The sequence below is a fragment of the Humulus lupulus genome, chromosome 2 (assembly GCF_963169125.1).
Source record: "Humulus lupulus chromosome 2, drHumLupu1.1, whole genome shotgun sequence".
Classification (NCBI taxonomy): Eukaryota; Viridiplantae; Streptophyta; class Magnoliopsida; order Rosales; family Cannabaceae; genus Humulus; species Humulus lupulus.
The window spans coordinates 272,432,454-272,452,108 of NC_084794.1; the positions used below are offsets into that span (position 1 = coordinate 272,432,454).

At 32.0% G+C, this 19,655-nt stretch overlaps 2 protein-coding genes across 2 annotated transcripts; both read right to left on the reverse strand.

Moving 5' to 3' along the window:
* Positions 1-4,597: 4,597 nt before the first annotated feature.
* Positions 4,598-5,909, reverse strand: LOC133816685 (uncharacterized). The gene is made up of 5 exons (XM_062249048.1): positions 5,593-5,909; positions 5,338-5,508; positions 5,156-5,260; positions 4,903-5,071; positions 4,598-4,815 (listed from the first exon to the last, which is right to left on the reverse strand). The coding sequence occupies exons 1-5, from the start codon at positions 5,877-5,879 to the stop codon at positions 4,723-4,725; spliced, it is 825 nt and encodes a 274-aa protein (XP_062105032.1). The 5' UTR covers positions 5,880-5,909; the 3' UTR covers positions 4,598-4,722.
* Positions 5,910-16,427: 10,518 nt separating this feature from the next.
* LOC133819434 (major allergen Pru av 1-like) lies at positions 16,428-17,463 on the reverse strand. Its single transcript, XM_062252696.1, has 2 exons — positions 17,150-17,463; positions 16,428-17,022 (listed from the first exon to the last, which is right to left on the reverse strand). Exons 1-2 carry the CDS (start codon positions 17,430-17,432, stop codon positions 16,721-16,723), a joined length of 585 nt encoding a protein of 194 aa, XP_062108680.1. The 5' UTR covers positions 17,433-17,463; the 3' UTR covers positions 16,428-16,720.
* Between the last annotated feature and the right edge of the window lie 2,192 nt (positions 17,464-19,655).

Here is a 19,655-nt window from a genome sequence, read left to right on the forward strand (position 1 = left end):
AAAAAGAAGACCTAGCCCTAATCTCATTGGGCCTATGTGTGGGCCACAGTCCATTTGGACTATGGTTGGTACCAACTACATGGCTATGGGCCTTGTGGTATTTTATCTCTATAAAATGCTATTTTGTGGGCGTTTATCATATTATTTTATGCAGTATACAATCATACCAAAAAATTAAATATGATTAAATTAATTTTCAATAAAAAATTAATTTCACAAAATTATCAATATAATTTTATTTGCCATTAAATATTATTTCATAAATAATGTTTTAAATATTATTTCACAAATAATATAAATTTGTGAGATTAAAAGTAATACTTTATTATTTTTTATTATTTATTTTTAATACCAAAATCCTTCATTTGTGTTATCGAGCTAGTACGGGGACGGTATGGACTCGTAGTTCTAAGCTCCAATAATTTAATTAATTTCACTAACTCTTAGTTTCATTAATTAATTTATTAACTATGAATTATTCCACTAGAAATTCATAGTTGAACTCTTAAAACTATAGTCTTATATTATTAAAAGCTATAACTACAAACTCGTCCATTGATTTAGTCATTGCATGATTTATGACCCTTTGCTAGTTGTTCATAATTAGAGCTAGGTCTTAATGTCAGATAACCTCTCTAATTATGTCTTTATCAATTAGTTTCATTGATCCTCTAATGAATATTATTCTATAAATTTAATTACAGAATAAAATTTCTATTCTCTAATAGAAATTGAGCGCTTTATGTTCAAGCCCTGAATCAACACTAAAAGGAACAACTAATATGCTTTTATTTAAGTAACGACCAGATTCCAAATCTATGAAGTATGTTCTCAGCGACTTGCAATTCTATGACTCCAAGATGTCAGGAATCTGGTTGTAGGAATATTGAATCTTACCCGATAAGTCAAAAGTCATAAAAGCACAAATAAGAGTTCAATACTCACTTCAGGATGGAGGTCAAGCCTCAAACGACCATCGATTGATGAATTTTTACTTTCTATATTTTAACCGAGATTATCAGAAGTTATTTCTTTCATTGTGTCCTAGTCCAATACAATCTATATTGTATATGACACCTCTATCTCTTTGCATCGCTACACTTAACAGTATGGATCAATTGCTCAGTCTTAAATAGAAGACAGACTGTACTCATAATCTTTATTAAATAAAGCTCCTACTTTATTTAGTGATAATAGACAATTTTTATATTATTATATTGAATTAAATCCTCTTGTATATATATATATATTGATAACCCTACAAAATAGAGTTATTTTACCATATTTTATATGCTAATTGTTGCTTAGTTCTTAAGTTTTTAATTGAATTGTTAAGTTTTTAAGTAATTTTGAATTTATTGGTTTTAATGTAATTTTATAGATTTTTGTGTGTTTTTATAGTTATATTATAATGAAATGTTGTAGTTTAATTATTTGAATTGTTGTTGTTTAGTTTAAGGTCAAAAATATTATTTTATTGAACTTATATGCTAAATTAAATTAATTTGTAATTAATATTTTCGAAGAATTAATATGATTTATTTTATAATTGAAAATATTTTATTATGATTTAATTTATGTTTATTTTGTATGCAATATGTTGTATTTTTGGTGTATGTAAAACTTAGAAAAGAATGATAGCAAACTGCATTTTCAAAGAGAAGAAATAAAAAAAAAGCTTTGTTGCAAATTAAGGAGCCAGGCCCCTAAGTTCCATTCGGCCCAGCCAGGAGGTTATGCTATGAACTATGCTATGATTTAATGTTAGGAATTATGTTGTGAACTTGCTAGGAATTATGCTATGAACTATGATATGAATTATGTTATGAGTGATGCATTTTGTGTGTGACTGAGATATGTGTGAATATGTTGTATGTCTGTGTGGCATGCTTATGCTATGAAAATGCATGCTTACGTTAATTCGTGCTCGGTTGCACAACTAATCAGATCATCACTGGTTTACGGCCAGAACAACACCGGTAATACGTATGATTGTTTTGTGATATGCTATGATTAATGTATGTTATGTTATGCTATGGTATGGTATGTAAAGTTATGCTATGAGAATGATACGATACAATATGAATTATTGTTGAACTTTATAATGTATGTAAGGGTATAAGTTAGGAATAACATAAGTTTTAGGTAGTGATGACATGAATTCGTTTATGTCTATGTTTTATGTTTTATTGTTGGGATTTGGGGATTGTGTCCTATATAGCTCTTCTTGTTGGGCGTTAGCTCATGAGTACTCTGAGTTGCAGGTAAATGCATAAGCGTAATTGATGGGTGATGAGTTGGAGCAGGCTCAGTCAAATGTGTGCATGTCTTGAACAATTGACCTGGGGGTCAAAGGGGTTGCTAATTATGCATGGTTTTAAAGTTTCCAAGTCATGGTTATATATATGTTGTGTTTTAATAACTTGTATTTTTACCTATGATATGCATGTAAAAGATGGTTTATTTTGAAATAACGAGATCTCGAGTTTCATGTTTTGTAAAAGGTATTTAATTCATGTTGTTTCAAATGAGTTTTGATAAATGTTTTTTTTTTCTTAAAGAAATTTTTTAATATATTGATTTACTTAAATATAGATTATTTAGTAAATTAATTAGTTTATGCCGGGTCGTTACAACTAGGGTTGTTCGTGTGTGGCTTATTTGTTTTTGGTATTTGATTTATGGTGCATGTTTTGGCTATGTAGGGTTTTGGTGTAGAATGCTACTTGTTTCAAGCATGAATAAATGATTGATAATATTTATTTAGAAAGCTAGTACTCTTTGGAGGTCTCAACCGTGGTGTTATTTTTCATATGCTAAGGTATACATGTTATTAGTGCTTGATTTGAAGGTGTACCAAGTGTTGAAACATGGTTATATTTTATTGTTTGAAATGGGTGGTTTTCAGCCTAGGTAGTTATGTGTATGCATGGTACATGCAAGTGTACCTTTACGTGATTTTTTTTAATAAATTGAATGTAATATTAAGGCAAGTGTTTTGGTACAATTCTATGCTCTTTGTGAAGTGCAGTTCCTACACTCTTTGAATTTTCTTGGATTTGAGGTGAGGAAGTTAGATAGTACTTACTCTTGGATTGTTGTATTGTTGCTAATGTTTTATGATAATGTATATGTTTGTGTGACTGATGCTAATGCTACAACATAAAGGGAAGACATGTCACAAGAGTGACCAAAAGAGTGTCACAAAAGTTGACCAAAATGGTGTGATGAATGTTTTATGAATGTTATGGATATTATTGGATATTATTATGAATGTCGCTATTCTATATGGGACTGTTCTTGCTATTATGTTTTATTATTGTTTGTACTTCCTTATTAGGTTTTTAGCTAACCCCCTTACTTTCCCCCTTGTAGGTAGGAGCATTACTACAAAAATTACATGATAAGTCGGGTAAAAACCGACTTCTGAATGTTCATAAGTCGGTTGGGAACTGACTTCCCATGCAGTAGGGCTGTGCAGAAATTTTTACAACCCGCCCAACCCGAATAATCCGCCCAAACCAACCCGAAAAAACAGCCAAAAAACGCAACCCGAATAAACCGACCAAAATTTAAACCGCCCAATTGTTTCATTGGGCGGGTTGAAAATATAACCCAACCCGCCCAATATAACCTAACCCGCCCAATTAAGCATTATATATATAAATTAATTAAGTTTTGTTTTATTTTTTTACTATAAATTTAAAATATTGTTTTAAGTTAGAAAAGATAAACTTCACACTATTAGTATTAGTATTTAAAAGAAAAAAATTACAAAAATTAAAAAAAAAAAAAAAATTTGTTTGGGCGGGTTGACCCGCCTAACCCGACCAACCCGCCCAACCCGACCCTCGCCCAACCCGCCCCAAAAAATCCCATTTCGGTTTGGGCGGGTTAACCCGACCAACCCGCCCAAATTATTGGACGGTTTAAAAAAAAAATTCTTAATTGGGCAAGTTACGGGTCATTTTTGCTAACCCGATTATGACATTGGACGGGTAAAAATACCTTGTAACCCGACCAACCCGCCCAATGCTCACCCCTACCATGCAGTGACTTATGATGTAAAAACATGGTAGGTCGGTTGGCGCCAAACCGACCTCTGGTGTAAGACATGGTAGGTCGGTTCCAAACCGACCTCTGGTGTAAGACATGGTAGGTCGGTTGCACACCGACCTCTGGTGTAAGACATGATAGGTCAGTTGCAAACTGACATCTGGTGTAAGACATGGTAGGTCGGTTGCACACCGACCTCTGGTGTAAGACATGGTAGGTCGGTTGCAAACCGACCTACCATGTCTTACACCAGAGGTCGATTTGGCGCCAACTGACCTCTGGTGTAAACCATGGTAGGTCAGTTGCACACCGACCTCTGGTGTAAAACATGATAATTCGGGTCACAACCGACTTATGGTGTAGACATCTATTGTTAGTTTTACTAGAACCGATTTATGGTGTTATTTTATTAAAAAGTGTATTATGCCCAAAAAAATCATGCTTTTTATACAAACAAACTGAACAAAACAAAATAAATATTACAGTGATATAAAATACTAGAATTTGAAGTAATTATCCAAAATAACAAGTCTTAAGTTAATTACAAAATGACTCATATAAGCATTGTAAACTTAGACAACAAAAGTGTGTATATCTTCAAGAAAGTCTAGGTTGACATTGTAAGTATATCTCATTAAAAGTCTAAGTTAACAAAAGTGAGCGGACCTATGTAGTACTCATCAAATCCATGACGCATTGTGCCCATTCTTCACGTACTTCATTGATCTCATCCTTTGTGTAAGAGTTTTTCCCGCCACACTAAAACAACATTCATTGCATGAGTTGAATTAATATACTTAATATTAAGGTAAAGCTAGAACTTTAATAATGAATATTTTCACTTACGTTACTAGTTAGCCATCGCATTGAAAACTCATTTGTCACGAAATCTTTCATCATCCTCATAACATAGAATCCACATTGTACTGATTGTAATGGTTGACGAGGACACTTAACAGTTCTCCACGCGACACCCTTAGTTTTCGCATTATTTGTGCGTAAATGTTGAAAGACACTAAGCAATAAAAACATAAACATTTAGATGTCGTTAATTTTTAAATGAATTTAAGAGTATGTAGTTAATTGGTTAGATTTTTACCGAGAAATGAGTGATTTGATTTCATCTGGTGGAAAATTGTGAAGAGAATCCAGGAAATAGCACAATTGGTGATCAAAATCAATTATTATAAGCATCCAATGCTTTCTAACAAAAACACAAAAACAAATCATTATTAATATTATATATATTCACTAACAAAATACTGAAAGTAAAAAACTTACCCCCTATGATATGGCAACAACCACATCTGACCCGGATTTGAATCAATCATACGCTTTGATACCCATTCAACTCGTTCTTCTTCAGTGGATCCAACATTTGATAACCAAATTGGCTCAACAAAACGAAAAAAGTGACTGATCTCTTTTTTCACTAATTGGAAGTATAAAATTCTACATAAAAAAAAATATTTATCTTTGTTAAATTTATAAAACACGTCATCTAAAAACTTATGATTATTTAAAAATATTTAATACCTGATATATAACGATACACATGATGCTCCAATCTCTTCCATTAAGCCAACGTGGACTATATCTTCTTGTGAGATGTATAAATCATTTTCATGGCCTAATATCTCAAAATCCATTGGAACTTTGACCATGAAACTTGGCTCCACATACTTCACGGTAGTTAATAGACACTTGATAAATCGAGGAACCCCACTAGGAATCTTGAAGAGTATTGGGGCACTAGCTTTGCTTGACACTACTTCATTTTGACTAGGAAGTCTTTGGGAAGGATGAGACTTGTCTTGTGTCATTGGGGCATTAGGTATTGGTGAACTATTCCTTTTTTGCTTCTTTGACTTCTGAGGTAGCTTCAACATGAAAGTAACACATGTTAGTCATGAAAAATAATTTAATCACTAAATATAGTTGTTTCTCAATATCTTACCAAATCTGAATCGTAAGGAATGATCATATGAGATGGCCACTCAACATAGTGGCCAACAGCTTGATGTACTATAGAAATCTCATCCCCAATAGGAAACATAAGTTTAGCATCTTCATTGCAACACTCATCCACTTACACACGATAGTTACCCTTTCTTAAGTCAACACAATGAATTTTTCCGCTCGTTGCCATTATTCGTCCAATAACAACAGTATCACCATTTTCTGCCAATAATCTAGACTTCTGATTAACCTACAAGTTCAAGATGAGGACAAAATAATATTTATGTTATAATATATATTTTCTTCAATAATAATATGAATAGGTGAAGAATAAAATAACTTTGAAGAAACCAAAGACTCATTTACCACCTCCATTGGCGTAGGGGTCACACTTGTTGGTGAAACTATCGTAGGCAAACTCACTTCACTTCCTTTTAATGATGAAATTTGGTTTGCTAATTCTGTAAACATTGTCAAAAACAACTCTCGTTCTTGTTCTCGTTCTTCTCTTTCTCGTTCTCGTTCTTCTCTTTCTCGTCTTCGTTCTACTTCAAATTGTTCAGCTTGACTACGTAGTCTTTGCTCAAAGGATTGCTCTAACTTTTTAAAGTCATCTAAGTATTTTTGAGTTTGGTGTTGTTGAAATTGAAATTGATATTGTTGAAGTCCACTAAAACCTCCTGCTGGCTTCAAAAAGTAGTCTCTTTGTGTAACGCCACGACTCTGGCCTCTTACTCTACCAGGGTGCTCCTTTTTTCCTAACACTTGTGTCAATATATCGTTTGTCCCAACTTCTACAAGTTTTCCCTCATTTCTCTTATCTAGAAGGTCATCCTGCAATATTTAATTTCATAAATTTAGTAATGAAATATAATGAAGGATAAAAAAAAATCCAAGTTAGTTTACAACATACAATGGCATCTCCTATAAGCTTGTCACACTCATTTACATAATTTTCTGATGCATCTTTCCTTGCCTCCTTCCAAAGTATAGATCGATCTATTGGCTCATCTGTGCCTAATTTAGTTTGCTACAACAAAATAAAACTCAATTAGTTATTTATTAAACCATTACAAAAATTAAAATCAATATTAAAAGCTCACTTACAAGGTCAATTTCTATTTCTTTATAACTGCGTCGTGATGAACGATGAGGATACTCCAAAGCAGCACGCCTCTCTTTTTGTTTTTTTACTAAATTCCTAATTCAATTGGAATAATTTAACTTTTCAATAAATTAATATATGAATAAAAAAAATTGAAACTTGGTATTGTACACTTACTTGAAATTCTTTACTTTTTCTTTTGGTGACGAAGTTTTTCCATTCCTCCTCAGGAATGCTATATCTTTTTGGAGGCACATCAAATGCAGTGGGATTTGCTTCCAATAAATCTTGGTTGTTAAGGTAAGGAGCTACAAATCTTCTGGTCAAAAATGTTTTGAATGCCCTCCACTTGATGCCTACTGAACTTAACACTTCCTTTCTCATTCCCTCGTTAAGATGAAAAACTAGCTACAAAGTTTAACAATACAAGTTAGTGTAAATAATAATATACAAGTTTAAAAGATTACCTTCAGTCTATGAACCTTACATTTACATCTTTCCAAACATTCTCCAAAGTTGCAGCAGGAACATCATGCCAATTATCATATGTAAATGACACCATTGACTTTGCTTGCATCCCCAAATAGCATTGTAACGCTCTCTCCGGAGTTCCAATTGATTGCCCTCTCTTGTTAAACCTTAAATTTATCTTTATTCCTTTGATTTTGTCAGCAATTATTTTTGCCAATCGCACTATCCCCTTAGTCTGCCTAATTTTCTTCTTCTTTGTTGTAGGGTCTTCATTACCAGCCTCTTCTACATCGATACCTTCGTCTGCATTATCTTCAAGTACCTCTTCGGGATGCTCTTCAGGATGGTCCATGATCCTATTAAGAAAAAACAAGTATAAAGATCAGTAAACAAAATAAACAAATGATAAGAATATTTTAAATACAAAGCCACTATGTTTGGTCTAGTGGTTATGGGGGTTGGGAATTGGGGTGAGACCCAGGTTCAAAGGTTCGAACCTAGGATCTCATTGAGGCTTTTAGTCTCAATTAGGCACCAAGTGTGCCAACAATAAAATAAAATATATTTTAAATACAAACTTACAATCCAAATTCCATCAAAATCTCTTCGAACATATGGTCCAACTATTGATTCGATTCCCTCAAATTCATTGATATCTCCAATTTCTTTCTCAAAAGTTTGAAGTTCGCCAATCTCATAATCATCATCATCATCATCACCTCTGAATTTTGGTTGTGATGCAAGTACAATTGACCATCTTGAATCTGATGGATCTTGAATATAGAATACTTGTTTTGCTTGACTTGCTAATATAAATGATTCTTCTTTATGGCCTATTTTATTGAGATCCACTAAAGTACATCCTAACTCATCTGATATAACATACTTGTCTTCTACCCAATTGCATTTGAACATTGCCATCCTAAAATCACGATAATCAAGCTCCCATATTTCTTCAATGACTCCATAAAATTTCATATCTCCATAAAATGGTTTCTTATCACGAGCTGAAGCAAATTGAAGAGTTTTTGCAACAATACATACACCACTATTTTGTGTCACTCTAACATCATCACGAGCTTTTGTACTAAATCTATATCCATTCACGAAAAATCCATCATGTTTAATTGCCATATTAGTCGGACCTAATGAAATCCATCTTAAGTTTTCAGATACTTTGTGAAACTCCATACTCAATTCAGATTGAATCTGCATAATGTAAAATAAATTATAGATTTTGATATAGTTATTTTTAAAAACTAAGTATACTTATAATGAAGGAATTAGAATAGGCTACCCTATCACGAAACCATTGATGAAAAGTCCGATGGTGGTAATCTTGAATCCACTTTCTTGATTTATTTCGATTCTCACGATGAAGATATTCCAAGTGTTCTCTGAAATTAAGAATATTGTTATTAGGACAATAAATCATTGCTTAGATATCATTTCACATAATATTAATACTTACTCTATGTAAGCTTGAACTTCAATTGTATTCTCTAGAACATTTCGATGAGCAACATCCCAGTCTTCTTTTTTTATTAAGGTGAGCCTTCCATTGTTGATGCCTCTTCCAATAACATCTTCACTCATTGTCTTTCTGGGAATACCAATCACTTCTGCATCAGTAATATACTCAGTAAAAAATTCAACCGCTTCTTCTGCTATGTAAGCCTCAACTATACAACCCTCTGGACGATTTCGATTTCTAACATAACCTTTGTAAACTTTCATCAATCTTTCAAATGGATACATCCAACGAAAACATACAGGCCCACATAGTTTTACTTCTCTAACAAGATGCACTGCCAAATGAACCATGATATCAAAAAAATATGATCAAACTGTCACCAGTTATATGTAATTATGTAATTAAATTTAAATTTGTAACTTACATAATTGACAGCAGTTTGATTAAATTGACAAAATTTTATCTATCAAATCTGAGTTTAGGGTACCAAATATGTACGATTTTAAAATACAGGATACCATATGAGCATTATTGAAAATAGAGGGTACCAAAATGATACTTTGCAAAAACATAGGGTACCAAATGAGTGTATTCCCTAAAATTAAATATTATAAAGTATCATTATTATAATAATATATAATACAAAATTAAAAGTTTAATAATTATTTTTATTGTTAGCTTGGCTTCTGAAAAGACCAGTCAGCCCTTAACATTTGTCATCAACATTTAGAAGCACCCTTCTTCTTTTTTTTTTTTAAAACAAAAAGTCTTATATTTTAATATAATGTTTGATTGATTAAATAAGTGTTACAAAATGTGATTATTTAATATAAGTGGGGGAATGTTATATTATTTTAAATAATATATTGTTAGATTAAATAATGTGAAAAAATGTGATCTGTCACACCTTGTATATTATTGAGAGTCACAAAATTGGACACACGTGTGTGCCCAAATGTGACATATTTTGGAGTTACAAAATCAGTTACAAATTTGTAACTTCCAAATATTACCCAATAATGTGTAGATTGTATGTTACACATTTTAGTTTGGATTTCACAAAGCCATTATGAAATATGGTTGTTGGAGACATATTTTTAACTCTCATTAGGTGTATGGAGGTTACAAAATCATGTGGGAAAGGGTTTGGGACATTTCGGAAAAACTGAAAAATTTTGATGCTGAAAATTGCTTGTGGTCGCGACCACTGATTATCCTTGGTCGCGGCCTGGGAGACAGAGGCTAGTGGCCACGACCCCTGATACTCCTGGCCGCGACCAGTGAGGCTGACAACCAAAACCACTTTTCAATTTTTTCCAATTTGAACAGTTCTAACATCCTAAGTAACTCCCAAATCTCCATTTTAATTCTATAAAGATCCAATTAAACATTGGTAAGAGCCATGGGGGTTGGTGGAATTTGAAATTCAAAGGATATCTGAAACTCTATAAATAGAAGCCTAATGCTCACTTGTAAGACACACCATTTTTCTATCCACAAAGAACTTGGCTGGAAAATACACCATAGAGGCTTGATAATTCGAGTGAGCTATTTCCTTGAGAGATCCCTTAGTGCTTAGAGAATAGGGGAAATAAGCTTTTGGACAAAGATCTTGAACATTGTTCAAGTTGGTGATCCCCACTACTTTACATTTTGGTTGTGTGAGTGTGAGATTTTATCTATTGTTCTTCTACCTCTATTACTTTTTGCTTCTATTTATATATTTATTTGTATTGTTATGCTTTGAGTTGTATTATCAATATATCTATTATCATTTATTTCTATTTACTTGTATTTTTGTAGTAGAGTTGCAACACTTTTTATCTATCATCTTGCCTATTGTAGCTTTTTGCAATAGAGTTGTAACAATTTTTATCTATCATCTTGTCTATTGTAACATTTTGCTTATAGTTGTATTTTGGTTTCTCTATTCCCATTGAATATAATATATTCTCTAACAATCAAAATCTTATCCCTTGTTTGTTTCAATGAAAGGTGAGACAATAAAAATCATGAACCAAGACCTAGTGACGTTGGATAGGTTTGATGGATCCAATTTCACTAGGTGGCAAGACAAGGTGAAATTCCTTTTGACAACACTCAAGATAGCCTACTTCCTTGAGTCATCCTTGGCACCTCTAGCCGAGCCATTCGACAAAGACACTCCCGAGGTGGTGGAGAAAAGAAGGAAGAGAGAAGAGGACAACTTTATTTGTAGGGGTCATATCCTTAATGCCCATCTCATAGGCTATATGACCTCTATACCAATACTAAATCCGCGAAGGAGATTTGGGATGCCTTGGAGAGTATGTACAAGGTTGAGGAAGAAGGTACAAGAAAGTTCTTAATTTCTCAATATTTTGAATTTTCTTTCATTGATGGAAAAACTCTTTTACCTCAAATTCATGAGTTACAAGTGATTGTGAACAAGTTTAAAGTTCTCAAGATTGAGCTTCCTGATGCCTTTCAAGTTGGTGCAATAGTGACAAACTTACACCCAACTTGGAGGAGCTATAGGAAAAGAATCCTCCATAAGAATGATGATTACACTTTGGGAGAGATCCAAAAACACATTAGAATTGAAGAGGAATCGAGAATTAGAGACAAGGGTGTGAATGAGTCTAAAGATGAGACTTCCAAGGCCAATGCAGTTTCACACAAGCATCCCAAGGGCAACAACAACAAAAAGGGTAGTGTGAGCCCTTTAGGTCCAAAGAAAGATCATGGACAATTCAAAGACATGAGAGGTCATTGTTTTGTTTATGGAAAATCTGGCACTATGCTAGAGTATGTAGGTATCGAAAGGACCCACATGAGAATGAGGTAAATGCTACTGAAAAGGAAGAAGAGATCCTAGCATAATTACCATGTTTGTGTGCCTTGTTGGGAAATGGTTGTTTTCATGTAATGATCTATAATAAAGCTTGTAATCTTGAAAGCTATCAATAAATTGAAGTATTATTCTATGATAATTCTTTATTTTTCTATGAGACATTTGTGTGAGATATTATCAAAGTTTCAAAATGAACTTGTTAAAATAATAAGTAAAAGTGTAGACCTATTATTCCATAATGTGATTATTTGTTTGAGAAATTCTCACATTACATTTGTGCTCACATTTTTTATTTTGTGAAATATATAAAAGAAAGAAACTAAGTGAAAGTTACTTTCAAAGAAGCGTGTCTTGCTTAAGCAAGTAAACAAACAAAGATAAACATTGAGGTTTTTTATCTTGATCTATTGAGAGTTTATCATGTGGCTTAAATGACTCATGATGAACTTTGTGAATCATAAGTCTATATTTATCTTGGAAGATAAAAGACTTAATAGAAATGAAGAGATTTCTATTTAAAAGTGATATTTTCACTTTATATGAGAAATGTGGGGGGTGATGCTCCAAAGTTAATCAATTTATTTTCATAATGGTTGATTAATTTGGTCATCCTATCAAATGGGTGATTTGGAATTCCACATTCTAAATTACTTTGGGTATATGTGTATAGAATGGATAATTCTACACATGTTTGATATGTGTATAGAATGGATAATTCTAAAGTTATTGTTTTTTAATATTTTCATTCAAGAAGGAATCAATTTAAAACATAAAGGAGAATTTTAGAAACAAAGAGGTTTCTAGAATTAATATTCAAGAAAATGTATATCTTGGATATTGAAATATAAAATAGTGGGGGTGTTGACTATGGTCAAACTTACTATTTTAATGGTGCAACTATTTTAATCAAACTGTATCTAGCAACAAAGTTTGAATAAAATAATGAGAGTGTTTCAGTAGGCATACATAAGAAAAAAATGACTCAAATGGAATCATTTCTACATCTCGAGGGGTGGGACTTAGACTCCCTAAAGAGATTCGCAGTTGATGGTAACCTATCTTAATACTAGTAACCAAACTAGTATTAGGTTCAATAGGTAATAACAAGTCAATCAAGTGAATAGTAGTAGTACTCAAATTTTGTCCCATCTGAGATATGAGTACTATTGTGTTATCAAAATGAGGGTTAAAACCGAAAGGTTTTTTTAATAGAACTCGGTCTTGAAAAGACAAGTATTTTAGGGTAACAAAATACTGTAAGAGTTCTACCTATATAGACCTAGGGGTGGTGCCGCCCCTCATGAGAATTGAGAGTCATTATTAAGAAAAGTCTATGAATGGAATGTGCATATGGCCATTAACGGTGCAAAAGAGAGACATTGCGGTCTCAAGTGAACATATCAAAGGTGTGTGTGTTATCACTGGTTTGTTATCAAGAAATAATGGTTCAATGCTTCGACAACAAAAATTTCAACAAACTTTGTGATAATTACACTAAGGTAAACTTTAAGTCGAAAGACATTTTATTTTATTCACCAATGCAAATGTTTCTATAGAGAGTGATTATTTAATCAAGTGGGGGAATATTATATTTTAATATAATATTTGATTGATTAAATAAGTGTTACAAAATGTGATTATTTAATCTAAGTGGGGAATGTTATATTATTTTAAATAATATAATGTTAGATTAAATAATGTGACAAAATGTGATTTGCACACCTTGTAACATATTATTGAGAGTCACAAAATTGGACACATGTGTGTGCCCAAATGTGACATATTTTGGAGTTACAAACTTGTAACTCCCAAATATAACCCAATAATGTGTAGATTGTATGTTACACATTTGAGTTTGGATTTCACAAAACTATTATGAAATATGGCTGTTGGAGACATGTTCTTAACTCTCATTAGGTGTATGGAGGTTACAAAATCATGTGGGAAATGGTTTGAGACGTTTTGGAAAAATTGAAAATTGTGTGTGGCCGCGACCACTGATTATTCCTAGCCGCGGCTTGGGGACAAAGGCCAGTGGCCGCGGCCACTGATACTCCTTGTTGCGGCCAGTGAGGCTGGCAGCCAAAACCACTTTGCAAGTTTTTTCCAATTTGAACTGTTCTAACATCCTAAGTAACTCCCAAATTTCCATTTTAATTCCATAAACATCCAATCAAACATTGGTAATAGTCATGAGGGTTGGTGGAATTTGAAGTTCAAATGGTATCTCAATCTCTATAAATAGGAGTCTAATTCTCACTTGTAAGACACACAATTTTTCTATACACAAAGCACTTGGCTAGAAAATACACCATAGAGGGTTGATAATTCCAGAGAGCTATTTCCTTGAGAGATCCCTTAGTGCTTAGAGAATATGAGAAATTAATCATTTGGACAAAGGTCTTGAACCTTGTTCAAGTTGGTGATCCCCATTACTCTATACTTTAGTTCTGTAAGTATAAGATTCTTCTTATTATTTTGTTATTCTACATCTTTTACTTTTTGCTTCAATCTTATATATTTATTTGTATTGTAATGCTTTGAGTTTTATTATCAATATATCTATCATCCTCTATTTCTGTTTACTTATATTTTTGCACTATAGTTGTAACACTTGTTATCTATTATCTTTCCTATTATAATTTTTTGCAATAGAATTGCAACACTTTTTATCTATCATCTTGTTTATTGTAACATTTTGCTTAGAGTTGTATTTTGGATTCTCAATTCCCATTGAATATATATATTCTCTAACATAAAAATCTTTGTTTTTATTTCTTTTGATATAAAATTATTTTTAACTTTCCTAAACAGAGTCAAAAGAAAAAATCAATTGTTCATCTCATCCTAACATGGTCTCCATTTTCGATACATACAAAACCTTTGTTAATATAACTATTTGGTAGATGACATGACATGACATAATGTTTCTTACCAAAGGTAATTAGAAAAGTAGTTAATAAATCTTTTACTTTGTTAGCTAGCTTAGTCACATTTTATTATGCTTGTAAAATAATGTATTTTCTTAAATTAATATTTACTAGGGACTTGGCACAAAATGACCATGTAAAAATAAGTAATGTCTATGTTTTTAATTTTGTAGTGAAATAGCCTAACCACATTTTTAATATTACATATTACCAAATATGCCATTCAACAAATTACTATTTTATTCTAAATATTTTAATATTATGGTATATGTATATTAGTTTTGTTTAATAAATTTTTTTTAAGTTATTTTGATTTTTTTTTCATTTTTTATGAGTTGTTGAATAATATATCATATTACAAAAGACATATACTGAGTTGAAAAATAATATGCGAACAAAATTTATAAAATTATTACTAAAAAAACGTATATACTCTAACAAAATGATATACTACCATTAAAATGTATATACCTCATACAAAATTATATACTACCATTATGTATAATAAGATAGAAACTAAATATCATAAAAAAATGATATACCATACCACAAAAAATATATACACTAGTTGAAAAATAATATCAATAACTCATTGAAAACTTAAAAAATCAATATAACTTTAAAAAAAAAACTAATTAAACAAAACTAATATACATATACTACTATATTAAAGTCATACACTCCTAAGTAAATAAAAATATTATAGAAAATGACAATTTAGGTAATCAATAATATAAAAGAGTCATTTCTCTATAATTTAAAAAAAGAGGACATTTGCTTCTTGATGCGATTATTTTGAGCCATTTACTATAATTTCTCTGTTTACTATGACTCTATTTGGCTAAGCTTATTTTAAGCCCATTTTATCTTCTAGGATTAAAAAATACTTTTGAATGTATTTGGTTAAAAAATAGAAAGTATTTTTTTTTAATTTAAAATATTTTTTCGGAGAAGTTAGGATTCTTAACTTTTTTCAAATAACTTTGTAAATTAGAATAATTTTATTATTCTTAATTAACTTATAAAAAATATTTTTTAATTAATATCCAAACACTTTAAAAAGAACTTTTCATTAAAAAAACTTTCTATAATAGTTATAAAAAATAAGTCAAAGCTTCCACTTATGCAAACCACTTATCTTATGCAAACCGAGGCCTTTATCAAGTCTTTTAACTCCATGAACAGAAAAATAAAATTAAATAAAATAGAATTTGAGACTTTCTGATATCGTCTTTTAAGATTAGTATGTGGTTGATTTTGGTATACTAATCTGTGAAAACTACATTCACCAACTAGTCTCATCAATATCAATGGTGTATGATGCAAATTGAAATGTGTATTCATATGATTTGTACGGATATATGGAAGTGATTTATAGAATATTATAGTTTCCTCAAAGTAAACTGTTACTTAGATATGTTAGTCTAATTCTCTTAATATTATTTTATCTTTGTGTAGATCTTAGAATTCTGCATGTATATATGAAATTATAGGTAATATGACATACATCCAAATAACATATGGGATTCTTTTAAATCGTTGAACTATGTAATATATTCATCATTTTTAAGAAATTTAAAAGAAAAAGAAACTTACAAATATTAACAAAAATGATGAACAAACCATCATTTTGTAAGTATAGTATTTTCATATTATTCTTATATATATATATAGGAAAATATGTAATGTGTTTTCAAACCTTACATATATAAACCAGAATATCTCACAACTCTCACAATCTTATTGGCAAGCCTGGGAAAGTTTAGAAAGGATACATGAAGAAAAAGCTATGAAAAGCCACACCTTCATATAGCTGCTAGAAAAGCTTCATTTTGATATAAATATATATATGTAACTACATATAATAAAGTCTTTATTAACAGCCTTATAATTTAGTTGTAAGTGTCAGGGTTTTCCTTGAGGTAACCCTCAAAGAGCTTGAACATTTGAGTGGCCTGTTCTTTACCTTCCTTAACTTCATCTTCCTTGATCTGAGCATCACCAATAGTGCAGTACTTGCTAACAGTCTTAATTATGCAGCCTCCATCAGCTGATGCAACAAACTTGGATTCGTATGTGATTTTCTCAAGCCGATTGCCTTCCAAAGCATCTCCTCCAATTATGCTGTAGGAGTGAGATAAGTTCTCCTTGTCTATCGACTCGACCTTGCGCTTCACATACTTGAATTTACTCCCTTAAAATCATTACAAAACATCAAACTTTGAGCTCAAAATCCTTGCATACCATCTTACTCAAAATTCAACAAAAAATTATGTTTCTTGCTACGTAAGGTACTAAAAGATCACAAGTAGCTAGTTTACCTTCGCGGAAAGTGATCTTCTTGATGGTTCCAGGCCCTCCATCTCCTTCAAGAATTTCAACTTGTTTAACTGCTTGAGGAGCAACCTTTGGAACGAAGTTGTCTTCATCAAGAACAAAGGCCTTGAAAAACCTAGCTGGAGGGATGGAGCAGGTGATTTCGGATTCATAAGTGAAAACTCCCATGATGAACAAAGGTTTTGAAAAATGTGAAACAGGAAATGAGAAGGAGAAGGCTTTGAACTTGGAGTGGTTTCTTAGTGTGTGTTGAAGAAATAGGCACATTGGGGTGGTATTTATAATTAAGCTAAGCTAGGCTGCATATATCATACTGTGTTAGTGAGAACAGTTACCCTCTTTTAATGCCATATATTAATAACTTCAAATTGTTGGCAAAGCTATATATTTTTTTTGGTCGATCCGTAGGAAATTATAGGTTTCAATAAGTAGTTTCCTAGACAATTATGGCGCCCCTATTTATTTATTAATATTTATAATAAGGCGTGAGCAAGCATATTCAGCTAAAAAAGAAAAATTAATTGACATTCTAGATGATCTGCCCTTGATAATTTTCCAATGTCATTACCAATATCACATTAAAAAAAAAGGCAAATACATAACAATAGTATGTGCTGACTGATTAAAGTTTTAACTTTAACAAATCTTCAATTTAACAGTAAAAAATATAGAACAGGAGCACAAAGTCATGAAAATTTAAGTCTTAGTGTTTTTCAAAATGTATTATAAAATAACAAGTTGTAGCAACTTTTAGTAAATTTTATGTAATATAAAAGCAGTATCCAAGTTTATAACCTTTTTGATCATTGATAATTTTTAATATGTTGATTAATTAATGGTCAGTGTTATAGACAGATAAAATGCTAAAATATAGTAGTAACTTCAGCAATTTGGTTCCTATGGTAAAAGCTCTGTTTTTTTGGGGGAGGTAATATGTTGGTTGGGATAGGAAGGTTCAAGGTGTGAGTCAATGCTTGAAGCTTGATTCTAAAAAGACCAGCCAGCCCTTAACATTATTCATCAGCAGCACCCTTCTCCTTTTTATTTATTTATCTTTGTTTTGTTTTTTAAAATGAAAGTATTTTTAACTTTCCTATACAGATTCATCTTATACCTAACATGGCCCACACTTTTGATACATATAAACTTTTGTTAGCACATAGGGTATAGTTTCTTTCCAAGGTAATTAGAAAAGTAGTTTGATCACATTGATAAATCTTCTATTTTGTTAGGTAGCTTTGTCACATTTTATTATGCTTGTAAAACTGTCTTTTTCTTAAACCTACGATGCCAGCCTTTGGTTAAGGGGCTAGGCCCATGTTTAGGCCCCCCTCAGACTAATAAATGTTTTTTCTTAAAAAATTCTTTTAAAAATACCATAAATTTTTAGAAAGTTTCTACAAAAATGGCCCATAATCCCTAATTTTTCATAGGACCCAAAACTCTCCAGGTCAGCCTTGCTATGTCAAATCTATTAATTCCATAAAATGATAATAAAATAAAGATTAAAGTCTATTTATGATATTGCCTAGCAAACCTTTATAACCTAATGCTCAAAGTTTGATGGTTGATTTTGGTATACTAAAGTGACTTCAAAAATAGATTTTAGAATTTTTTTTGTTTGAATCATCAGTTAGAATGGTTAGGGATTAGAATATTTTCTTTAAGTTGTCCCTCCAATTTTCAGGAGAAATCATTCCACCAGGCATAGATTTCAGGTATTGTTACACCCAGATTTCGAGACCTGAGGTTGTGACCTCGAAAGCTGGATTCATCAAGTGTGAACTCGCAATACCAAAAGTGCATGGGTCGTGGTCCAGGCGCCAAACCTCGAGGCAAGGTGGCAATCTCGAAGTTATGTAACCTCGAAATTATTTCTAAGCTCGAAAGACATAGTATCAGAGTATGTCCATTGTCGGGTGTCTTTGGATCAAGTAGCCCGAGCTTGGCAAGGGTGTAAGCTTGGAATGTAATGACCTCTGTGGTATTTACCCACTCCTAGCTAGTCCTGGGGAAAGTTATACAGCTCGTAATTTACTCAGAGACCTAGACTGGGATGATGCTGATTGCTGACCTCGAATGGCTTAGTGAGTCACCTGAGGAGGCACAGTCCATGCGTTCAAGAGATATTTATTGTTCTAACTTCCCTACAATAAAAGGATATTAACTAGTCGGTTATACGCCCCCTGGTCTTCAGGGGACGTTTCCTTGTATATAGGAGTTACAAACTTTAAAGTAATTAAATTTATTAATTTACAGAATAACTTCCCGAAACGTGTGGGATTGGATTCTGAGAACTCCTCTATAAATAGAGATGTCATGTACCTTTGTAAAGGACGAAAATTTTGTGATCTTGGGGAAATCTCTGGAGAATTCATCCCTGAAAAGTTTCTAGAAATTTCCCAAGTCCTAATAAAAAAGACTCGTGGACTAGACAGAGTTAACTGCTGAACCACGTAAAAAACTCTCATTGTTTTACTGTATTATTCT